The sequence below is a fragment of the Esox lucius genome, chromosome 3 (assembly GCF_011004845.1).
Source record: "Esox lucius isolate fEsoLuc1 chromosome 3, fEsoLuc1.pri, whole genome shotgun sequence".
Lineage (NCBI taxonomy): Eukaryota > Metazoa > Chordata > Actinopteri > Esociformes > Esocidae > Esox > Esox lucius.
Window position 1 is genome coordinate 35,777,859 of NC_047571.1, and position 18,321 is coordinate 35,796,179.

General features: G+C 39.2%; 1 protein-coding gene across 2 annotated transcripts; it reads left to right on the plus strand.

Annotated features, from left to right (window-relative positions):
- The first annotated feature begins 4,743 nt into the window (after positions 1-4,743).
- On the plus strand, positions 4,744-11,637 carry xcr1b.2 (chemokine (C motif) receptor 1b, duplicate 2). 2 transcript variants are annotated; one of them, XM_029118893.2, is made up of 5 exons: positions 4,744-4,911; positions 7,377-7,571; positions 9,203-9,360; positions 9,456-9,734; positions 10,351-11,637. In XM_029118893.2, the coding sequence occupies exons 2-5, from the start codon at positions 7,382-7,384 to the stop codon at positions 10,876-10,878; spliced, it is 1,155 nt and encodes a 384-aa protein (XP_028974726.2). In that variant the 5' UTR covers positions 4,744-4,911; positions 7,377-7,381; the 3' UTR covers positions 10,879-11,637. The 2 variants fall into 2 exon arrangements, with proteins under 2 accessions (XP_028974726.2, XP_028974729.2); XM_029118896.2 differs by having other exon boundaries at positions 7,399-7,571.
- Positions 11,638-18,321: the final 6,684 nt, after the last annotated feature.

The window sequence follows — 18,321 nt, forward strand, 5'->3', positions numbered from 1 at the left end:
GAACTTATAATAAACAAACAGCAATAACATTATTTTATATGTTGTGACATCAGCACCACTAATCAGCGTATGTGCCTTTAACGCTGCACAATTCAAACCGCGCCAAACATGGCAGACAGTAACGTTAGTTGAGCTCCACAAATTGTATCGTTTGGATACAAGGACTTTGAACTGGACCGTGTGAATAAAAAAAGATTTGCCAGATGTAAAATATGCAACAACGTCAAATTTAATTCGTTATTTTAAGAACCACAAGGAAAGGTAAGAAAGTAGTCTCTTTATATTCAGTTTCACTAAGATCTATAACGATTAAGTTACTAATGTAATGAATTAATCTTTTGCTTGTCATAATTCGGCCTTGGTTGCATATTATGTTTGTTTTTTTTCTTGTTAGAAATGTGACCATTTTCATTACTGAATACGTCTGGTAAATAGATGTAAGGGAATTTGACTATAACAGTGGCATAGCCTGAATTTTAATGTGGATGGGCATCTTAAAATGAGCGGGCATGTATATTATTACACGTAGGCTATAATGTCTGTATTATTTTTCAAGTGTTTGTGGACTGCGTGTGGAAACCAAAAAGCATTGTACTTGCACCATAACCGTTAACTTCACTGCATGAAAGGCTAACATGGAGGCGCCGATGTGATTACTAGCACCTAAACATTTCGAAGAGGTTTATTTTGTTACTCATACAGACTAGAATAATTACAGCGTAATTACATATTAGGCAGTTTTTCAGTCACAATAATTAGTTTATACGGTTGTTATTATTAGCCCTTATTACATGGATTGGCTGAATTCCAGTGCAGAATGCGTGTTATTTCTTGATAACAGACCGTTGCCATGAAAAATATAAGGTATAGCGAGGCGGTTGTTATAGCGAATACAACCCCTTCAGGCTGATTCAAGATCCCTCCGCTTCGTCCCCCCAAAAAATTGTACCGCGGAGGAGAAAAATATTAGATTTTGAAATCGAGCTTCGCACCGAGCGCACGCCAGAAACAGAGGACAGTGTGTGTGTGTGTTCATCTCTTTAGTACTGTGACTTGACTTGACTTGAAACTTATAAGGACTCGACTTGACTTGCTTAGGGTGAACCCTTGACTTGACTTGACTTGCTTGATTTATCTGAACTGTGACTTGAGACTTGACTCGAGACTTGATGGTTAAGACTTGAGACTTGCATTGGACTTGACCATGTGTTACTTGTCCCCATCTCTGCCTTTTTGTAATGAAATTGAAAGAGTAACAACTGTGTAGATGTTCATCTACAATTAGAATCAGCTGTGGTTGGTCCAATTGTCCAATTGTTTTCATAGAATCTAATTTTAAGATTTCAAATATATTTCATTAAAAAATGACTGTAGAATTGTAGCAAATTGTTGTCTTATTCAGCTTTGTATTATGTTATTGTTTTGAACTTCAGTTTAACAGTTTTGAAAACAGTATGTAAGCATGTGCAAATTGGCCTGTAAGTACACAGAGTTTTGGCGGTTGTTGTGTTGAAGTGAGAAAAGAATTAATGAAATTTGAAAGATGTAGTCATTGAATGCATTTTGTGCCAAAGCAATGAAAATTGATCCTCAGTTTAGCCCACTTATACTTCTGTTGTGTTCACTGTGTGAAGAGTTTTGAAAAAGTGACCTAAGTATTGGGAAATGTGTCCTAGCGACTGTAAAAAACTGTAAGAAACACGTTAAGAACAAAGTGCTTAACAACAAAGGTGAATCATGTGTGTCACATTCACTCCCCCATGTTATTTTGAATATACTAGAACACCAGCCAGTCAAAGTCTTCACAGTTCATGGACTCATAGTTTGACAGAGTAGAAAGGATGAGTGTCTTCATCCTTGGAGGAACTCCAATGCAGAGGGATGAAGTCTGAAAGGGTCTCAAAGGCTTGTCACCATTCACATGTTCATGTACATACTTCATTACAGTTTTTGCCCGTTGCTTGAACACTATAGACACATGCTTAAACCAAAGTAACATAACTTGAAGTTATTGTTACTATACCTTAAACAAAGTGTAACCATACCATAAACAAAAGTGCTGCTTTGCACTTTAGTTGCACTTCTGTAACACACTTGCTCCTTCCTGCAACACACTTGCTCCTAGACACTTCACACTATTTCATACATAAGACACTTAGTTCAAAAATGAAATCTCAGGGTACCATTGGGAAAACACATCTATTCAAAATACAACACACATTGGTTCATTGAAAAGACAAAGACACACACCTAAAATACTTACTTACTGAACACCAATCAGCCAGCTACAAAAAGGCCTCAGTTAAGCCATTTTGAGAACTTTGCAAGCATGGAGGCAGGGAGAGCTAGAGTCAGAGGAAGACAAAGAGAGAGAGGAGGACGTGGTCGAAGAGGCCACGCAAGGACCATTATATCAGATGACATCAGAGCAACTTTGGTTTACCATGTCATAAACCATGGCCTGACTATGAGGGAAGCTAGGCAGAGAGTCCATCCTAATCTAAGCCGTTTCACCGTTTCATCCATAATAAGGACATTCAGACTGGAAAACAGGTATGTCTTCAACTCTCTACTCTACTCAGACTGTATCTATTTACAGTACTGTACCATATCACGTTGCTGTATCACATGTATTGTATTCCAGGGTGGCTAATGCTCCTTTTCCAACAAAAGTGGTAGTTTTGTGAAACATACCGTGATAATGTGTTGAGATGTTTCAGTACTGTGTATGGTAAATACAGTAAAGTTCAGTATACACAGTACCGTAAAAAAGAAGCAAACGAGAATAATTAGTGGTTACATGTTTTACAGAATGTCTAGAAGACCTACTGGGGGTGGACGCCAACGCCTGTTCACCCAACAGCAGGAACTTGCCGTAGTGAACCTAGTCAGAGCAAACAATGCAATCCGTCTCCACCAGCTACAGCAACAAATACTTGCAGATAGGCAAGTATTCAACAACATGCATTTGAGTAAACATTACAACTATCAGATGCATCTTGGTAAAGCACAACATGACCATGAAGCAATTGTACAGGGTCCCATTTGAGAGGAACAGTGTCCGGGTCAAAGAACTTCGACATGAATATGTACAGGTAAGTATTTCAGTCCTTTACATTTACAGTAAAGAATGGGTGCAGTCCAGTAACAGATGAATATGTACCACTGGATTAGTACCACATAGATACATTCAGAAAGCTACACAGGTACATGTGTGGTGGGGTGGGTCGGTTCTGTATGTGTAGTACTGTAGGTATGTGCTTTGAGTAAAGCCATCCACAATATTTTGTTACAGAGAATCTTGGACATGGATGGAGCTGCCCAGCCGCATGAATGTATTTACATTGACGAGGCTGGATTCAACCTTAGCAAAAACAGATGACGGGGACGTAATGTCATTGGCCAAAGGGCAATGGTGCACGTCCCGGGGCAGCGCGGGGGAAATATCACATTGTGTGCTGCTATAAGTCTTGGAGGGCTACTGCACCATCATGCCAAACTGGGTCCCTATAATGCGCAACACATAATCACATTACAAGATGCACCTCATGATGTAGTTGTACAGGATGGACCAGAGCAGCCCAGGTTTGTTGTTGTCTGGGATAATGTTAGTTTCCATCGGGCTTCTCTGGTCCAGAACCAGTTCACCAACCATGATCAATTTGAAGTTGTGTACTTGCCCCCTTACTCGCCATTTCTGAATCATATAGAGGAATTTTGTTCCGCTTGGAGATGTCATGTATATGACCACCAACCACATGCCCGTATGCCTCTTCTGCAGGCAATGGAACAGGCCTGCGGAGACTTTGAGGTGAGGTCAATCCAGGGATGGATTCGGCACACAAGGGGATATTTTCCCCGATGCTTAGCGAGAGAAGACATTGCTTGTGATGTTGATGAGATCCTGTGGCCAGACCCCAACAGACGGCAGGATCCATAAGCCCACTTGCGCACAATTGTATTTTTCTGTGTTTACAGTAGTGTATTGTTTGTTTTATTTTTTATTTAACTGAAATTACGGTACTGTAAAATATACTACTGTAATGTAATGATTTTGAATTCAGTATTTCATTTTTTGGTTGTTGTGAAAACATGCCCTCTGTGGAACTGAATAAAAACTTTGAAAACAAAAGACTGCAGTTTTTTTATATAAAGTAGACTAGTGTGTTGCTGCTGATCTGAAAGTGTATTCATATGATGCAAGTGGCTATCATTTTGTCATCAGAGTGACATTTTGACAAAGCATTGTTAGGTTTTGATAGCAGAGTTTCAATTTGACATAGATGTGAATGGTTTATTTCCCTGTGTTGTGTTTTATTTGCTTGTGTGTAGAGTTTTGACACGATGAGCCAAGTTTTGCAACGTTTCAAGATGGGAATCATTTTAGAATATAATGACACAGGTGCTCGTATTTCCAGTGTGACATCAAGTGTGACACCCTTTATTTTCATCCTAACATTTGTAGATTATTGCATTCTCAGAGACCAATTTTTTTTTTAATGATTTACATTTGTTAAGGACGTTGTGATTGTTGTATTATACTGAATATATACATTTCCAATATGTCAATATGTAATTACTGTCTGTATTTTTGTCTATATATAATCTTGTTTTAGCATGTATGGAAAAATCTTGGGTTTTATAACTGGAATTAATCCGGTGAAATGTGAAAGTAAAGTAAAAATAGGAAGTGTGCTTAACCACTGTCTGTCCTCTTTTTGACACATTCCATTATCCCAACGATCTGACTGGTAGGATGATATAACCATTATCCCAACGATCTGACTGGTAGGATGATATAACCATTATCCCAACGATCTGACTGGTAGGATGATATAACCATTATCCCAACAATCTGATTGGTAGGATGATATAACCATTATCCCAACGTTCTGACTGGTAGGACTCAAGGTAAGGTTGTCTTCATATAATTTCCATACTGTACAAGACAGGCTAGAAATTCAGTTCAAATACCTTCAAACACAGCTGTAGTATGGTGTATTTGTGTCTCAGTAAAACTGTAGTATAGTGTATTTGTGTCTCTGTAAAACTGTACTATTGTGTATTTGTGTTTCTGTAAAACTGTAGTATAGTGTATTTGTGTCTCTGTAAAACTGTAGTATGATGTATTTGTGTTTCTGTAAAACTGTAGTATAGTGTATTTGTGTCTCTGTAAAACAGTAGTATAGTGTATTTGTGTCTCTGTAAAACTGTACTATTGTGTATTTGTGTTTCTGTAAAACTGTAGTATAGTGTATTTGTGTCTCTGTAAAACTGTAGTACAGTATATTTGTCTCTCTGTAAAACTGTAGTATGGTGTATATGTGTTTATGTAAATTGTAGTATGGTTTATTTGTGTTTCTGTAAAACTGTAGTAAGGTGTATATGTGTTTATGTAAACTGTAGTATAGTGTATTTTTGTTTCTGTAAAACTGTAGTATAGTATATTTGTCTCTCTGTAAAACTGTAGTATGGTGTATATGTGTTTATGTAAACTGTAGTATAGTGTATTTGTGTTTCTGTAAAACAGTGCTATTGTGTATTTGTGTTTCTGTAAAACTGTAGTATAGTGTATTTGTGTCTCTGTAAAACTGTAGTATGGTGTATTTGTGTTTCTGTAAAACTGTAGTATGGTGTATATGTGTTTATGTAAACTGTAGTATGGTGTATTTGTGTTTCTGTAAAACTGTAGTATAGTGTATTTGTGTCTCTGTAAAACTGTAGTACAGTATATTTGTCTCTCTGTAAAACTGTAGTATGGTGTATATGTGTTTATGTAAATTGTAGTATGGTGTATTTGTGTTTCTGTAAAACTGTAGTAAGGTGTATATGTGTTTATGTAAACTGTAGTATAGTGTATTTTTGTTTCTGTAAAACTGTAGTATAGTATATTTGTCTCTCTGTAAAACTGTAGTATGGTGTATATGTGTTTATGTAAACTGTAGTATAGTGTATTTGTGTTTCTGTAAAACAGTGCTATTGTGTATTTGTGTTCTCTGTAAAACTGTAGTATAGTGTATTTGTGTCTCTGTAAAACTGTAGTATGGTGTATTTGTGTTTCTGTAAAACTGTAGTATAGTGTATTTATGTCTCTGTAAAACTGTAGTATAGTATATTTGTCTCTCTGTAAAACTGTAGTATGGTGTATATGTGTTTATGTAAACTGTAGTATGGTGTATTTGTGTTTCTGTAAAACTGTAGTATAGTGTATTTGTGTCTCTGTAAAACTGTAGTATAGTGTATTTGTCTCTCTGTAAAACTGTAATATAGTGTTTTGTGTCTCTGTAAAACAGTGCTATTGTGTATTTGTGTTTCTGTAAAACTGTAGTATAGTGTATTTGTGTTTCTGTAAAACTGTAGTATAGTGTATTTGTGTCTCTGTAAAACTGTAGTATGGTGTATTTGTGTTTCTGTAAAACTGTAGTATAGTGTATTTGTGTCTCTGTAAAACTCTAGTATAGTATATTTGTCTCTCTGTAAAACTGTAGTATGGTGTATATGTGTTTATGTAAACTGTAGTATGGTGTATTTGTGTTTCTGTAAAACTGTAGTATAGTGTATTTGTGTTTATGTAAACTGTAGTATGGTGTATTTGTGTTTCTGTAAAACTGTAGTATGGTGTATTTGTGTCTCTGTAAAACTGTAGTATGGTGTATTTGTGTTTATGTAAACTGTAGTATGGTGTATTTGTGTCTCTGTAAAACTGTAGTATACTGTATTTGTGTCTCTGTAAAACTGTAGTATGGTGTATTTGTGTTTCTGTAAAACTTTAGTATAGTGTATTTGTGTCTCTGTAAAACTGTAGTATAGTTTATTTGTGTTTCTGTAAACTGTAGTATGGTGTATTTTTGTTTCTGTAAAACTGTAGTATGGTGTATATGTGTTTATGTAAACTGTAGTATGGTGTATTTGTGTTTCTGTAAAACTGTAGTATAGTGTATTTGTGTTTATGTAAACTGTAGTATGGTGTATTTGTGTCTCTGTAAAACTGTAGTATACTGTATTTGTGTCTCTGTAAAACTGTAGTATGGTGTATTTGTGTTTATGTAAACTACAGTATGGTGTATTTGTGTCTCTGTAAAACTGTAGTATACTGTATTTGTGTCTCTGTAAAACTGTAGTATGGTGTATTTGTGTTTCTGTAAAACTGTAGTATAGTGTATTTGTGTCTCTAAAACTGTAGTATGGTGTATTTGTGTTTCTGTAAAACTGTAGGATGGTGTATATGTGTTTATGTAAACTGCAAGTATAGTGTATTTGTGTCTCTGTAAAACTGTAGTATGATGTAGTAGTTAATACAGGCCAGAGATGAGTATTTCAGGTCTGTAGTTGTTACAGGACAGAGTGGAGTATTACAGGTGTTACTCTGTTTTTAGGATGTATGTATGTTTTAAACAGGACAGTGATGGACCAAAGTGGATTCTGGGAACACCCCTTAAATGATAGCTATCAAAATTACACTGACGAAGACTATGATGGTGAGGGGTTAGTCCTGCTGTGTGAAGACATCAATGGTTTGGAGCCTGTCACAGCAGCCTTCTTCTTGATTATCTTCCTTTTCAGTGTCGCAGGTAAACAGAAAATGGTTGTATAATTCAGCAACTCATTGGGCAAAATACGTTTCATTGAAATCAACCACAATCGGTAAAACTATAGGATCGATGTACACCCTTTTTGCTTTCAAATGCCACATTTGATGGGTTCATGTTGTTGTCAATTCCTGGCCTGCTTAAAAGGATTAAAGGTTTCACTCTGGGGGACCTTTAGTTGGTTTGTGTTGTGTCTGAGAGTCCTGGTCTGACTTACGAGACATGCAGATCAGTGGGGAAATTGGCTTTATTTAACACATTGTCCCGATTAGTGTGGTAATGGGCTTTATTTAACACATTGTCTCGATTAGTTTGGTAATGGGCTTTATTTAACACCGTGTCCAGATCAGTGGATTAATGGGCTTTATTTAACACATTATCCAGATCAGCGAGGTAATGGGCTTAATTTAACACATTATCCAGATCAGTGGGGAAATGGCCTTTATTTAACACATTTTCCAGATCTGTGGGGAAATGGCCTTTATTTAACACATTATCCAGATCAGTGAGGTAATGGGCTTAAGTTAACACATTATCCAGATTAGTGGGGAAATGGCCTTTATTTAACAAATTATCTAGATCAGTGGGGAAATGGCCTTTATTTAACACATTTTCCAGATCTGTGGGGAAATGGCCTTGATTTAACACATTATCCAGATCAGCGAGGTAATGGGCTTAATTTAACACATTATCCAGATCAGTGGGGAAATGGGCTTTATTTAACACATTTTCCAGATCTGTGGGGAAATGGCCTTTATTTAACACATTATCCAGATCAGCGAAGTAATGGGCTTAATTTAACACATTATCCAGATCAACGAGATGATGGGCTTAATTTAACACATTATCCAGATCAACGAGATGATGGGCTTAATTTAACACATTATCCAGATCAGTGGGGAAATTGGCTTTATTTAACACGTTGTCCAGATCTGTGGGGTAATGGGCTTTATTTTATACATTATCCACATCAGTGAGGTAATGGCCTTTATTAAACATATTATCCAGATCAGTGGGGTAATGGGCTTTATTAAACATATTATCCAGATCAGTGAGGTAATGGCCTTTATTAAACATATTATCCAGATCAGTGGGGTAATGGGCTTTATTTAACACATAATCCGGATCAGCGGGGTAATGGCCTTTATTTAACACATGGACCAGAGCAGTAGGGTAATGGGCACCAACACGTAGGTGTTTTAAATATAGCTATTATTTTATAAAGTTTATATATTGGTCATCTTATCATGATTTCTACTTCAAAAAAGCTGGAACCTGTGTGTTTTTTATGATCAGATTAATACAAAGGAAGTTGAAAGCTACGGATTTTACAGCAAAATGTAATTTCACTCTAGTCTGTGTCATAGATACTGTATTCCTTAGAAATTCCCATTAAAATGCTATCACATTCTTGAATCAACAGTAATGACCGGTTTCCTCTGTGTTATCTTGGTTTACGCTCTGTGTTCTGTGTCCGGAGACCAGGGCCTGGTGGCTGACTTTACTGCATTTCGTTGTACTGTACTTGTACTGTTCAATGACAGTAAAGTTACATCATGTTGTAGTCTTTGTGTTCTGTCCTCTTGGTGTACTCTGTGTTCTGTGTTGCCTAGGTAACGTGCTGATGCTGGTTGTCCTGTGTCGTCACGGGGGCCGGAGGAGGGTCACCAACCTGTTTATCCTGAACCTGTTAACATCTGACCTTCTCTTCACCCTGACCCTGCCCTTCTGGGCTGTCTATAACCTCTCCCATTGGCTGTTTGGTGACGTGGTGAGTATGATCTCATGAATAACCCTGAACCTTACCCCAGGCCATAACCCTAGCCCTAACCCATGATCACTAAGTTTTGACCTCTGACCCCACAGGCCTGTAAACTGTTGACTGGGGTTTACTTCACCGGTTTTTACAGCAGCCTTCTGCTTCTGACCAGCCTGACAGTGGACCGCTTCATGACCGTGGTTGTTAACAGCTGGAACGCAGTCCCCAAGTGGAGGCTGAGGTGTGCCTGGGCAGCCTGCACGGCATCCTGGGTCATCAGCTTTGCCGCCTCCCTCCATGATGTCATAAGTGCCCAGGTAGTGGAAGTGCACTCAGAGAATGGAATCTTCAACTGTGAGGCCTCAACAGTTCCTGATGAAGAGGAGGTGGGTCAAAGTAATATTGTACCAATCATAACTGTCGTCTAACTATTACTGATCAAGCAAGCTATTTCTAATTTATCTTCTGTCCAAACTATGTTTCTAGTGACATGGGATGTTGTTTCTGGAAATGTGAGTTACCGAAAGGTGCCAGATCACCTACTTTAGCAAACTGAAAGGGTTAGGAAGTGAACCCTAACCCAAACAGAGAGGGTAATGAACCCTAACCCTAACAATGAGGGTAATGACCCTAACCCAAACAGAGAGGGTAATGAACTCTAACCCTAACAATGAGGGTAATGAACCTAGTCCAAACAGAGAGGGTAATGACCCTAGCCCAAACAGAGAGGGTAATGACCCTAACCCAAACAGAGAGGGTAATAAACCTAGCCCAAACAGAGAGGGTAATGACCCTAACCCAAACAGAGAGGGTAATAACCCTAACCCAAACAGAGAGGGGAATGAACCCTAACCCTAACAATGAGGGTAATGACCCTAACACAAACAGAGAGGGTAATGAATTTAACCCTAACCAAGCAGAGAGGGGAATTCATTGAAACCTAACCCAAACAGAGAGGGGAATGAAGTGAACCATAACCTTCTTTCTCTCTGTTTCTCCCAGAGGTTGGGCTACTACCTGCAGGTGTCCCTGCTCTTCCTTCTTCCTCTGACCATCATCATCCTCTGCTACAGCGCCATCCTCAGGAAGGTCCTGGTAACTGCATCCCGGAGACCCCATCGGACCATACTGGTGGTGTTTCTCATTGTTGTGGCGTTCTTCATCTGCTGGGGGCCATACAACCTGGTCCTCTTCCTTCAGGCCATGTATAAATCAGACTGTGATGTCCGAGAGCGATTGCATGTGTCCTATGTTGTATGTCGTATTTTGGCCTACGCTCACTGCTGCGTCAACCCACTCCTCTACCTGCTGTCCCACTCCTTCAGACGACACCTCTGGTCTCTAGTGTGTGGTGGGACAGGAGGGGAGGGTCAGGGTGAGGTTAGACACGGGGGAGAGGAGAGGAGTATTAGACACAGTTTGTCCAACTTTAGCCCCCAACCAACAGGACCTGGTGTGATGTGTCAGCGCATTGAAGGGAGGAACAGTGCAGCATGGATACACCTGAGAACCCTGCAGGAATGTGATTAATTACATTATTATGAATCAATATTGTACTCATCAGAGTTCCATGTAAAACTGCAAAGCCTAGACTTAAATCAGACTATTAGCACATTTCTGAAAGTACCTCAATCTGTCTGACTGAGTTTGGATCTATATAACAATGGGCCCCATGTACTACTGCACCAATACTATATCATGAGACATTTAGAAATAATAATAACTCTTGTATGTGAACAGACGTTATTCCGGAAGTCCAAATGATATTAATGATTGTTTTTTTATTACGGTAAGTACAGGGTGTCTGATACAGCCACATTCCGGGAAAGGAAGCTGCTTCTTACTGTAAATAGGAAAAGAACTGGTGTTTAAAATCAGGATATGAAACAAGACAGAACAGCATTCTAAATAGAAATACAGAACAACATTTCGAAAGAGAGGTAGGTACGGAAGACTGTGTAGAGAGAGGTTGGTTAATTACGTGCCAAACCATTTGAATCATGATAATTTGGTAACAGTCTTACTATCTAGATTACATTTAATCCACTTTCATTTAGATCTTTGCTTTTCAAGGGAAGTGAGTGTCGTTGGGAGGTGAAGGAGTGTGTTCAGTATGTAGCATGAAAAAATCCAGAGGGTTCCCAGTCCATTAACATGTTTAACTGGATGATTAAATACAATTAATCCCCTCTGTAATCCCTCCTGTCACTATGGCATCAAATCAAAACCATCTGAGCGAAAAGCCATTCTGGTTGCTTCCTGATATTTCTATTTGTTCTGTCAATAAGATCCCAGACCCTGTCCACTTGTCGCCTGGTGACTTGCAGAGTATGTCAGTAATTACAATCCAGATCGGTTTAAAATGACTTAACAACTTAGATTAGATTCAGCTTTATTGTCATTGAACAGTAGAATAATAATAATAATAATAAGTTTTATTTGTATTGCACTTTACACATGAAGGATATTTTACACTTTATACATGAAGGATACATCTTAAAGTGCTACAGGTGCACAGATAAAAACACTAAAACATAAGAACAGTCAAAAACAGTATAAAAACAAAATTATATTAAGAAAATGCAATAGAAAATAAGTAGGTCTTTAGTTTATTTTTAAAAGCCTCTAAAGACTGTGGCGACCTCAGGTGGTTGGGGAGGGAATTCCACAGTCGAGGTGCAGCCGCCTGGAAGGCCCGATCTCCCATAGTGTGGAGTTTGGACTTGGGGACCTGGAGTGTGTGGCTGTCAGAAGAACGGAGATGTCGGGTTGGATTATGCCTATTGATAAGTTCTTTGAGGTATGATGGTGCACTGCCGTAGACACACTGATAGGTAAGGAGACAGATCTTATACTCAATCCTGAGCCTAACAGGAAGCCAGTGGAGTTTATAGAGGATGGGTGTGATGTGCTTAGTTTTCCGCACCTTCATCAGGACACTGGCAGCGCAATTCTGGATGTACTGCAGTCTCTGAAGGCTCCTGCCAGGGATCCCGATGAGGAGTGCGTTGCAGTAGTCAAGTCTGGAGGAGACAAGGGCATGGACCAACTTCTCTGCATCAGAAAGACAGAGAAAGGGGCGAAGTTTGGAGATGTTCCAGAGGTGAAAGAATGCACTATTACAGATAAATTGGATGTGGGTGTTAAATGATAGGTGGGTCAAATCGAACCCCCAAGTTTGTTATAGAGGATGTAAGAGGAATATCATGGCCAGAAAATGAGTAAACGGTCAGGGGGGAGGATCGAAGTTGGTGTGGGGTCCCAATGAGGATACCTTCAGTTTTGGAGCTGTTTAACTGAAGGAAGTTATCAGTCATCCATGCCCTCGTCTCCTCCAGGCAAGCAGTTAGAGTGGGAAATGATGATACAGAGGGTGTGGGGTCCAACCTGACATAGAGCTGAGTATCATCAGCATAGCAGTGGAAGGCAACTCCATGCTTGCTGATGATGCGGCCCAGGGGGAGCATATAGATGGAGAAAAGGGAAGGGCCGAGGACCGAACCCTGAGGCACTCCACATGTAACTGTGTGGGGCCTCGACCTGGCTCCACCCAGGATCACATACGCAACTCTATCAGTCAGGTAGGACCGAAACCACTGAAGTGCTGTGTGTGAAATACCGATAAAGTGTTGCAGACGGTGGAGAAGGATGGCGTGGTCAATGGTGTCGAAGGCGGCTGAGAGGTCCAAGAGCAGAAGGAGGGATGGAAAACCCTGGTCAGCAGCCACAAGCGGATCGTTTGTGACCCTGACCACAGCTGTCTCTGTACTATGGGCGGTACGGAAGCCAGACTGGAATTTTTCATAAAGACTATGTGAGCGAAGGTGATTGTGGATTTGAATGTCGACGACTTTTTCAATGACTTTAGAAAGAAATGGAAGGTTAGAGATGGGCCGGTAATTTGATAGAATATCAAGATCGAGAGAGGGTTTCTTAAGCCGAGTGCAATTTTCAGGGAGATCGAAAGATGGCCAGTTTGAAGGGAAGAGTTTATGATGGTGGTGATGAGAGGACTTAAGAAGGTCGTATTTGATTTGATAAGGGAAGTGGGAAATGGACCTATGAGCACGTTGAGGGTCTCATGCTGTGTATGAGAGTCTCAACCTGTCTGTGTGTGGGGAGAATGAAATGAGAGAATGTTGGTGCTGAGGTTAGGGGGATGGATGGAATGACGTTGCCAGGAATTAAGTTAGAGCAGATGGTAGTTATTTTTGTGGTGAATGAATCAAGGAATTTATTACACTGGTCGTCAGTATTGTTATTTTGCCTCGGGTTTGGTGGACTGAGAAGATAATTTATTTTTTTAAAAAGCTGTTTTGAATTTCCTGGATTATTGTTGATGATGTTGGAATAGTATTGTGACCGTGCCTGACTGAGTCATTTGGAATATGCTCTTTGGTGCTCTCTATAAGCAGTTTTATGGACAGTCAGCCCAGAGGCAACATAGCGCCTCTCAAGGACCCTCCCAGCCGCCTTCTGTCTGCGCAACGCACCAGTGTACCACGGAGCAGAACGTGGAAATGTTACAGTCCGTGTCTTGAGGGGCGCATGGGCATCAAGTATCTCTTGCAGTCCAATATTGTAATGGTCGACAAGTGCGTCAGGAGCAGAGTGTAGGTCATGAGACAGGTGTTCAGGGTTAATTTATTTTGTTTTTTGTGTTTAGGCTTATTAAGTGAAGTCAGGACTGAAAATTCGAATGATATGGCATTGTGATCAGAAATACCTAAGTCATGTACATGAACATTGTTTACAGAAAAATGTGTTATAATGAGGTCTAATGTATGTCCTTTTGTATGGGTAGGTACTGTCACGAGTTGTATGGGTAGGTACTGTCACGAGTTGTATGGGTAGGTACTGTCACGAGTTGTATGGGTAGGTACTGTCACGAGTTGTATGGGTAGGTACTGTCACGAGTTGTATGGGTAGGTACTGTCACGAGTTGTATGGGTAGGTACTGTCACGAGTTGTATGGGTAGGTACTGTCACGAGTTGTATGGGTAGGTACTGTCACGAGTTGTATGGGTAGGTACTGTCACGAGTTGTATGGGTAGGTACTGTCACGAGTTGTATGGGTAGGTACTGTCACGAGTTGTATGGGTAGGTACTGTCACGAGTTGTATGGGTAGGTACTGTCATGAGTTGTATGGGTAGGTACTGTCACGAGTTGTATGGGTAGGTACTGTCACGAGTTGTATGGGTAGGTACTGTCACGAGTTGTATGGGTAGGTACTGTCACGAGTTGTATGGGTAGGTACTGTCACGAGTTGTATGGGTAGGTACTGTCACGAGTTGTATGGGTAGGTACTGTCACGAGTTGTATGGGTAGGTACTGTCACTGTTACTGAGATTGAGTGTATCAAGAAGTTGTAGTAGTTCAGTAGTGTATTGACTTGTGGGAGAATTAACAGGAATTTCCACATTGTTTGATGTGGTACACACTGATAGAAGTAGTTCAGTTAATTCTGAAATAAAACATGGGTGTGGTTTCGGTGGCCGATCTAGTACAAGTACAGTATAACGAAATGCAGTTAGCATCTAACCAGAACTGCAAATAGAGGAGGGCAGAAATGTACAGGTATTTACAAGTATTAAGTATATGTATATTACCAGTGGAACTTTTCTTTGTTGCAATATTGTTTTAATCAGGACAAAGGGAAAGGAAAGCAATAATCAGGCAGCCCATTTACTTTAAACATTTTACTTTTACCTCATTGTGTCTCATTGCAACCAAGCTGCCATAAGGAGTTGCTAGAGTGCGACGAATACACACATGTTGACCCCATGGGGGGTTGAGCCCTTTTCCACATGGACTCAACAAGTGTTTGATACCCTAACCCTATTCTCTAGATTACAATAACATACACTGGGGTTTATGATGCCATTCTCCAGATCACAAAATACACATTGTCTTGTACTCAGTCTATCAGGTGTGAAGCAGTCAGGGCTGGGGAGTTGAAAAGTGCATCCTGGTAAAATGAAAAATTCACAGGAGATAAATCTTGGCAGTACCTGTGATATTTATATTGAATAGACCAACCAGAAAAGACGACAACAGTAATATACCTTGAGATATTTCAATATTTAAAGCTTACAAATCGCTCAAAATTTTTACACTTTACTGTCTTTTGATGTGTATTTTAGAATTGAACATGCAGTTTGTATATTCAGTTTGTTAAACTGAAGTATATGTTCAGATATGAAGTACTATGTCTTTCATACTGTTGTGTGTATTTTAGTAGTGATCATTTAGTACTGCAGTGTTTGGTCCACTAGATGGCAGTGATACAGAAAGAGAACGAGAACTCTGGATGATCTGTTTTACTTCAGTAATACCACTGTAGCTGAACTACAATGGTGTACTCTAAGCTTTACTTTTGGACCTGATCATCAAAGACAATCACCTTTTAAAAGTCTTTGGAATTTCCTGGCTAAATGCACTGATGTTTTGTTTATGTTGTTTTTATTTTTGTTGTTGTTCTATCCTGTTTATCGCTAGCAGCTAAACAGCTGTTGTTGTTTTCTGTTCTGATGGTTTTCAACTCTTCCACTTTAAAGCCATGCACCTATCCTCCCTCCTCCTCTCCTCCCTCCTCCTCTCCTTCTCCCTTCTCTTCAGGCCATCACAGCCCCCTGTTTAATTGAGGCTATGTTCTTAATTCCCATTATCACTAATGATAATCTCAGGAACCATATGGGAGTCACAGGGAATGGTTAAAATTTTCTTTTTTTTTATCTACACACTGGCTAATAAAGTAGGCTTGAATGTGAATAGGAACTGCATCTGAACTCTGTGTGAATCCATTAAAAGTGTCATCAGCATCATTAAAACAGACACACAGGAGTTCCTCCTCTCGGCAGAGAGAGTGAACAGGTCTGAAAGCAGACTGGGTTACAATAGATGGCATTTCACTAAGCACTCAGCATAATCACGTTTGAAGCTTTTTCAGTGTTTTGGAGCACGGGCCTGTTTATAATTAGCTATTAGCATTGCGCTCCATAAGAGAAAGGGACAGTACGTCAGAATGTCCTCAAATCAAGGTCACTGATCATCACTCATTTACTAGGTTTCACCACTAAAAAAGGGCTGTGATATGGTAACCATCCACACGTTTGGCGGTGGGGTTCATTCCTGATGTCCTTTACAAGTCAGAATAAACCAATTGGCTTCAATCCTGAATGCTGATTGGCTGAAAGCCAGGTGTTAGTGGTGTATTGGTAATGTACCTTGACACTGTGAGGTGTTGTGCCTTAGAACAAGCTATAATCCTGAGAACAGCTATGAGCCATTTCCACACACCCCATCCAGTTTATCCTTAAGGAAACATATCTGAAGGTAAATCTAGAACTATTAATATGTCTGTCTGTCTCTCCTGTTTAATGAAACGTAGGGATTAACAGACAAATGAAGACAACAGATTTAATTAACACAAATCACACAGCTGTTATTTCAACAACCACACCAACCAGAGGGTCTTAGATACTGTAGTGTATCCATCAATATGTTCACATGATAATCACTCTCTCGTCTCACTCTTCCCTCCTCACACTCCTCTATCTCTCTACTCACTCTCTCCTCTCCCACTCTTCTCTCCTGTCTCCCTCCTGTCTCTCTCCTGTCTCCCTCCTGTCTCTCTCCTGTCTCTCTCCTGTCTCCCTCCTATCTCCTTCCTGTCTCTCTCCTGTCTCCCTCCTGTCTCTCTCCTGTCTCCCTCCTGTCTCCCTCCTGTCTCTCTCCTGTCTCCCTCCAGTCTCTCTCCTGTCTCTCTCTTGTCACTCTCCTGTCTCCCTCCTGGCTCTGTTCAATTCAGAGATTATTTAGTGACTGTTAATTTTGAGGTGATTTATTGAATTAAACTGTTTATTTTGTCACAGAAAGTGGGTTAACTTTGACAAATTCACAGCAACACTGAAAATGCAAAAGTATTCAAGAATTAATTGTGTACAAAAACGACACCAAAAGAAGAGAATCAGTAATTACATATTAATGTTATCTGTAACATCACTGATGTGGGAAATGCTTTCTATTCCCCAACAATGCAGCAAGAGCAAGAAGGACACAAACATGAAAATAATTATAATACATTATTTCATAAATTAGTTTGACAGGTCATTTAGAGATCTTTCAAGAGCCACTCTATAAAATGTTCATATAGAACTGTTTTAACAGAACTGTTGAATAGATAATCTGTCAGAATTGTATTATTAAAATAGTAGAACAGATAATCAGTCAGAACTGAATTAACAGAACAGTAGAACAGATAATCAGTCAGAACTGTATTAACAGAACAGTAGAATAGATAATCAGTCAAAACAGTAATAACAGAACAGTAGAACAGATTATCAGTCAAAACTGAATTAACAGAACAGTAGAACAGATAATCAGTCAGAACTGTATTAACAGAACAGTATAATAGATAATCAGTCAGAACTGTATTAACAGAACAGTAGAATAGATAATCAGTCAAAACAGTAATAACAGAACAGTAGAACCGATTATCAGTCAAAACTGAATTAACAGAACAGTAGAACAGATAATCAGTCAGAACTGTATTAACAGAACAGTAGAATAGATAATCAGTCAGAACTGTATTAACAGAATAGTAGAATAGATAATCAGTCAGAACTGTATTAACAGAACAGTAGAATAGATAATCAGTCAAAACTGTGATAACAGAACTGTAGAACAGATAATCAGTCAGAACTGTATTAACAGAACAGTAGAATAGATAATCAATCAAAACTGTGTTAACATAACAGTAGAATAGTAATTCACTCAGAACTGTATTAACAGAATTGTAGAATAGATAATCAGTCAAAACTGAATTAACAGAACAGATAATCAGTCAATACTTTATTATCAGAACAGTTTCATAGAAATTCACTCAGAAATGTATTAACAAAATTGTAGAATAGATAATCAGTCAAAACTGTAATAACAGAACATTAGAACAGATTATCAGTCAAAACTGT

What these genes read in the sequence shown, in the direction of transcription:
- xcr1b.2 (XM_029118893.2), top strand. Translation starts at nt 7,382, where the DNA reads ATGTATGTTTTAAACAGGACAGTGATGGACCAAAGTGGATTCTGGGAA. An exon ending in ATTGGCTGTTTGGTGACGTG is followed by an intron (nt 9,361 to 9,455) that starts GTGAGTATGATC and finishes CTGACCCCACAG; the next exon opens with GCCTGTAAACTGTTGACTGG. An exon ending in CAGTTCCTGATGAAGAGGAG is followed by an intron (nt 9,735 to 10,350) that starts GTGGGTCAAAGT and finishes TGTTTCTCCCAG; the next exon opens with AGGTTGGGCTACTACCTGCA.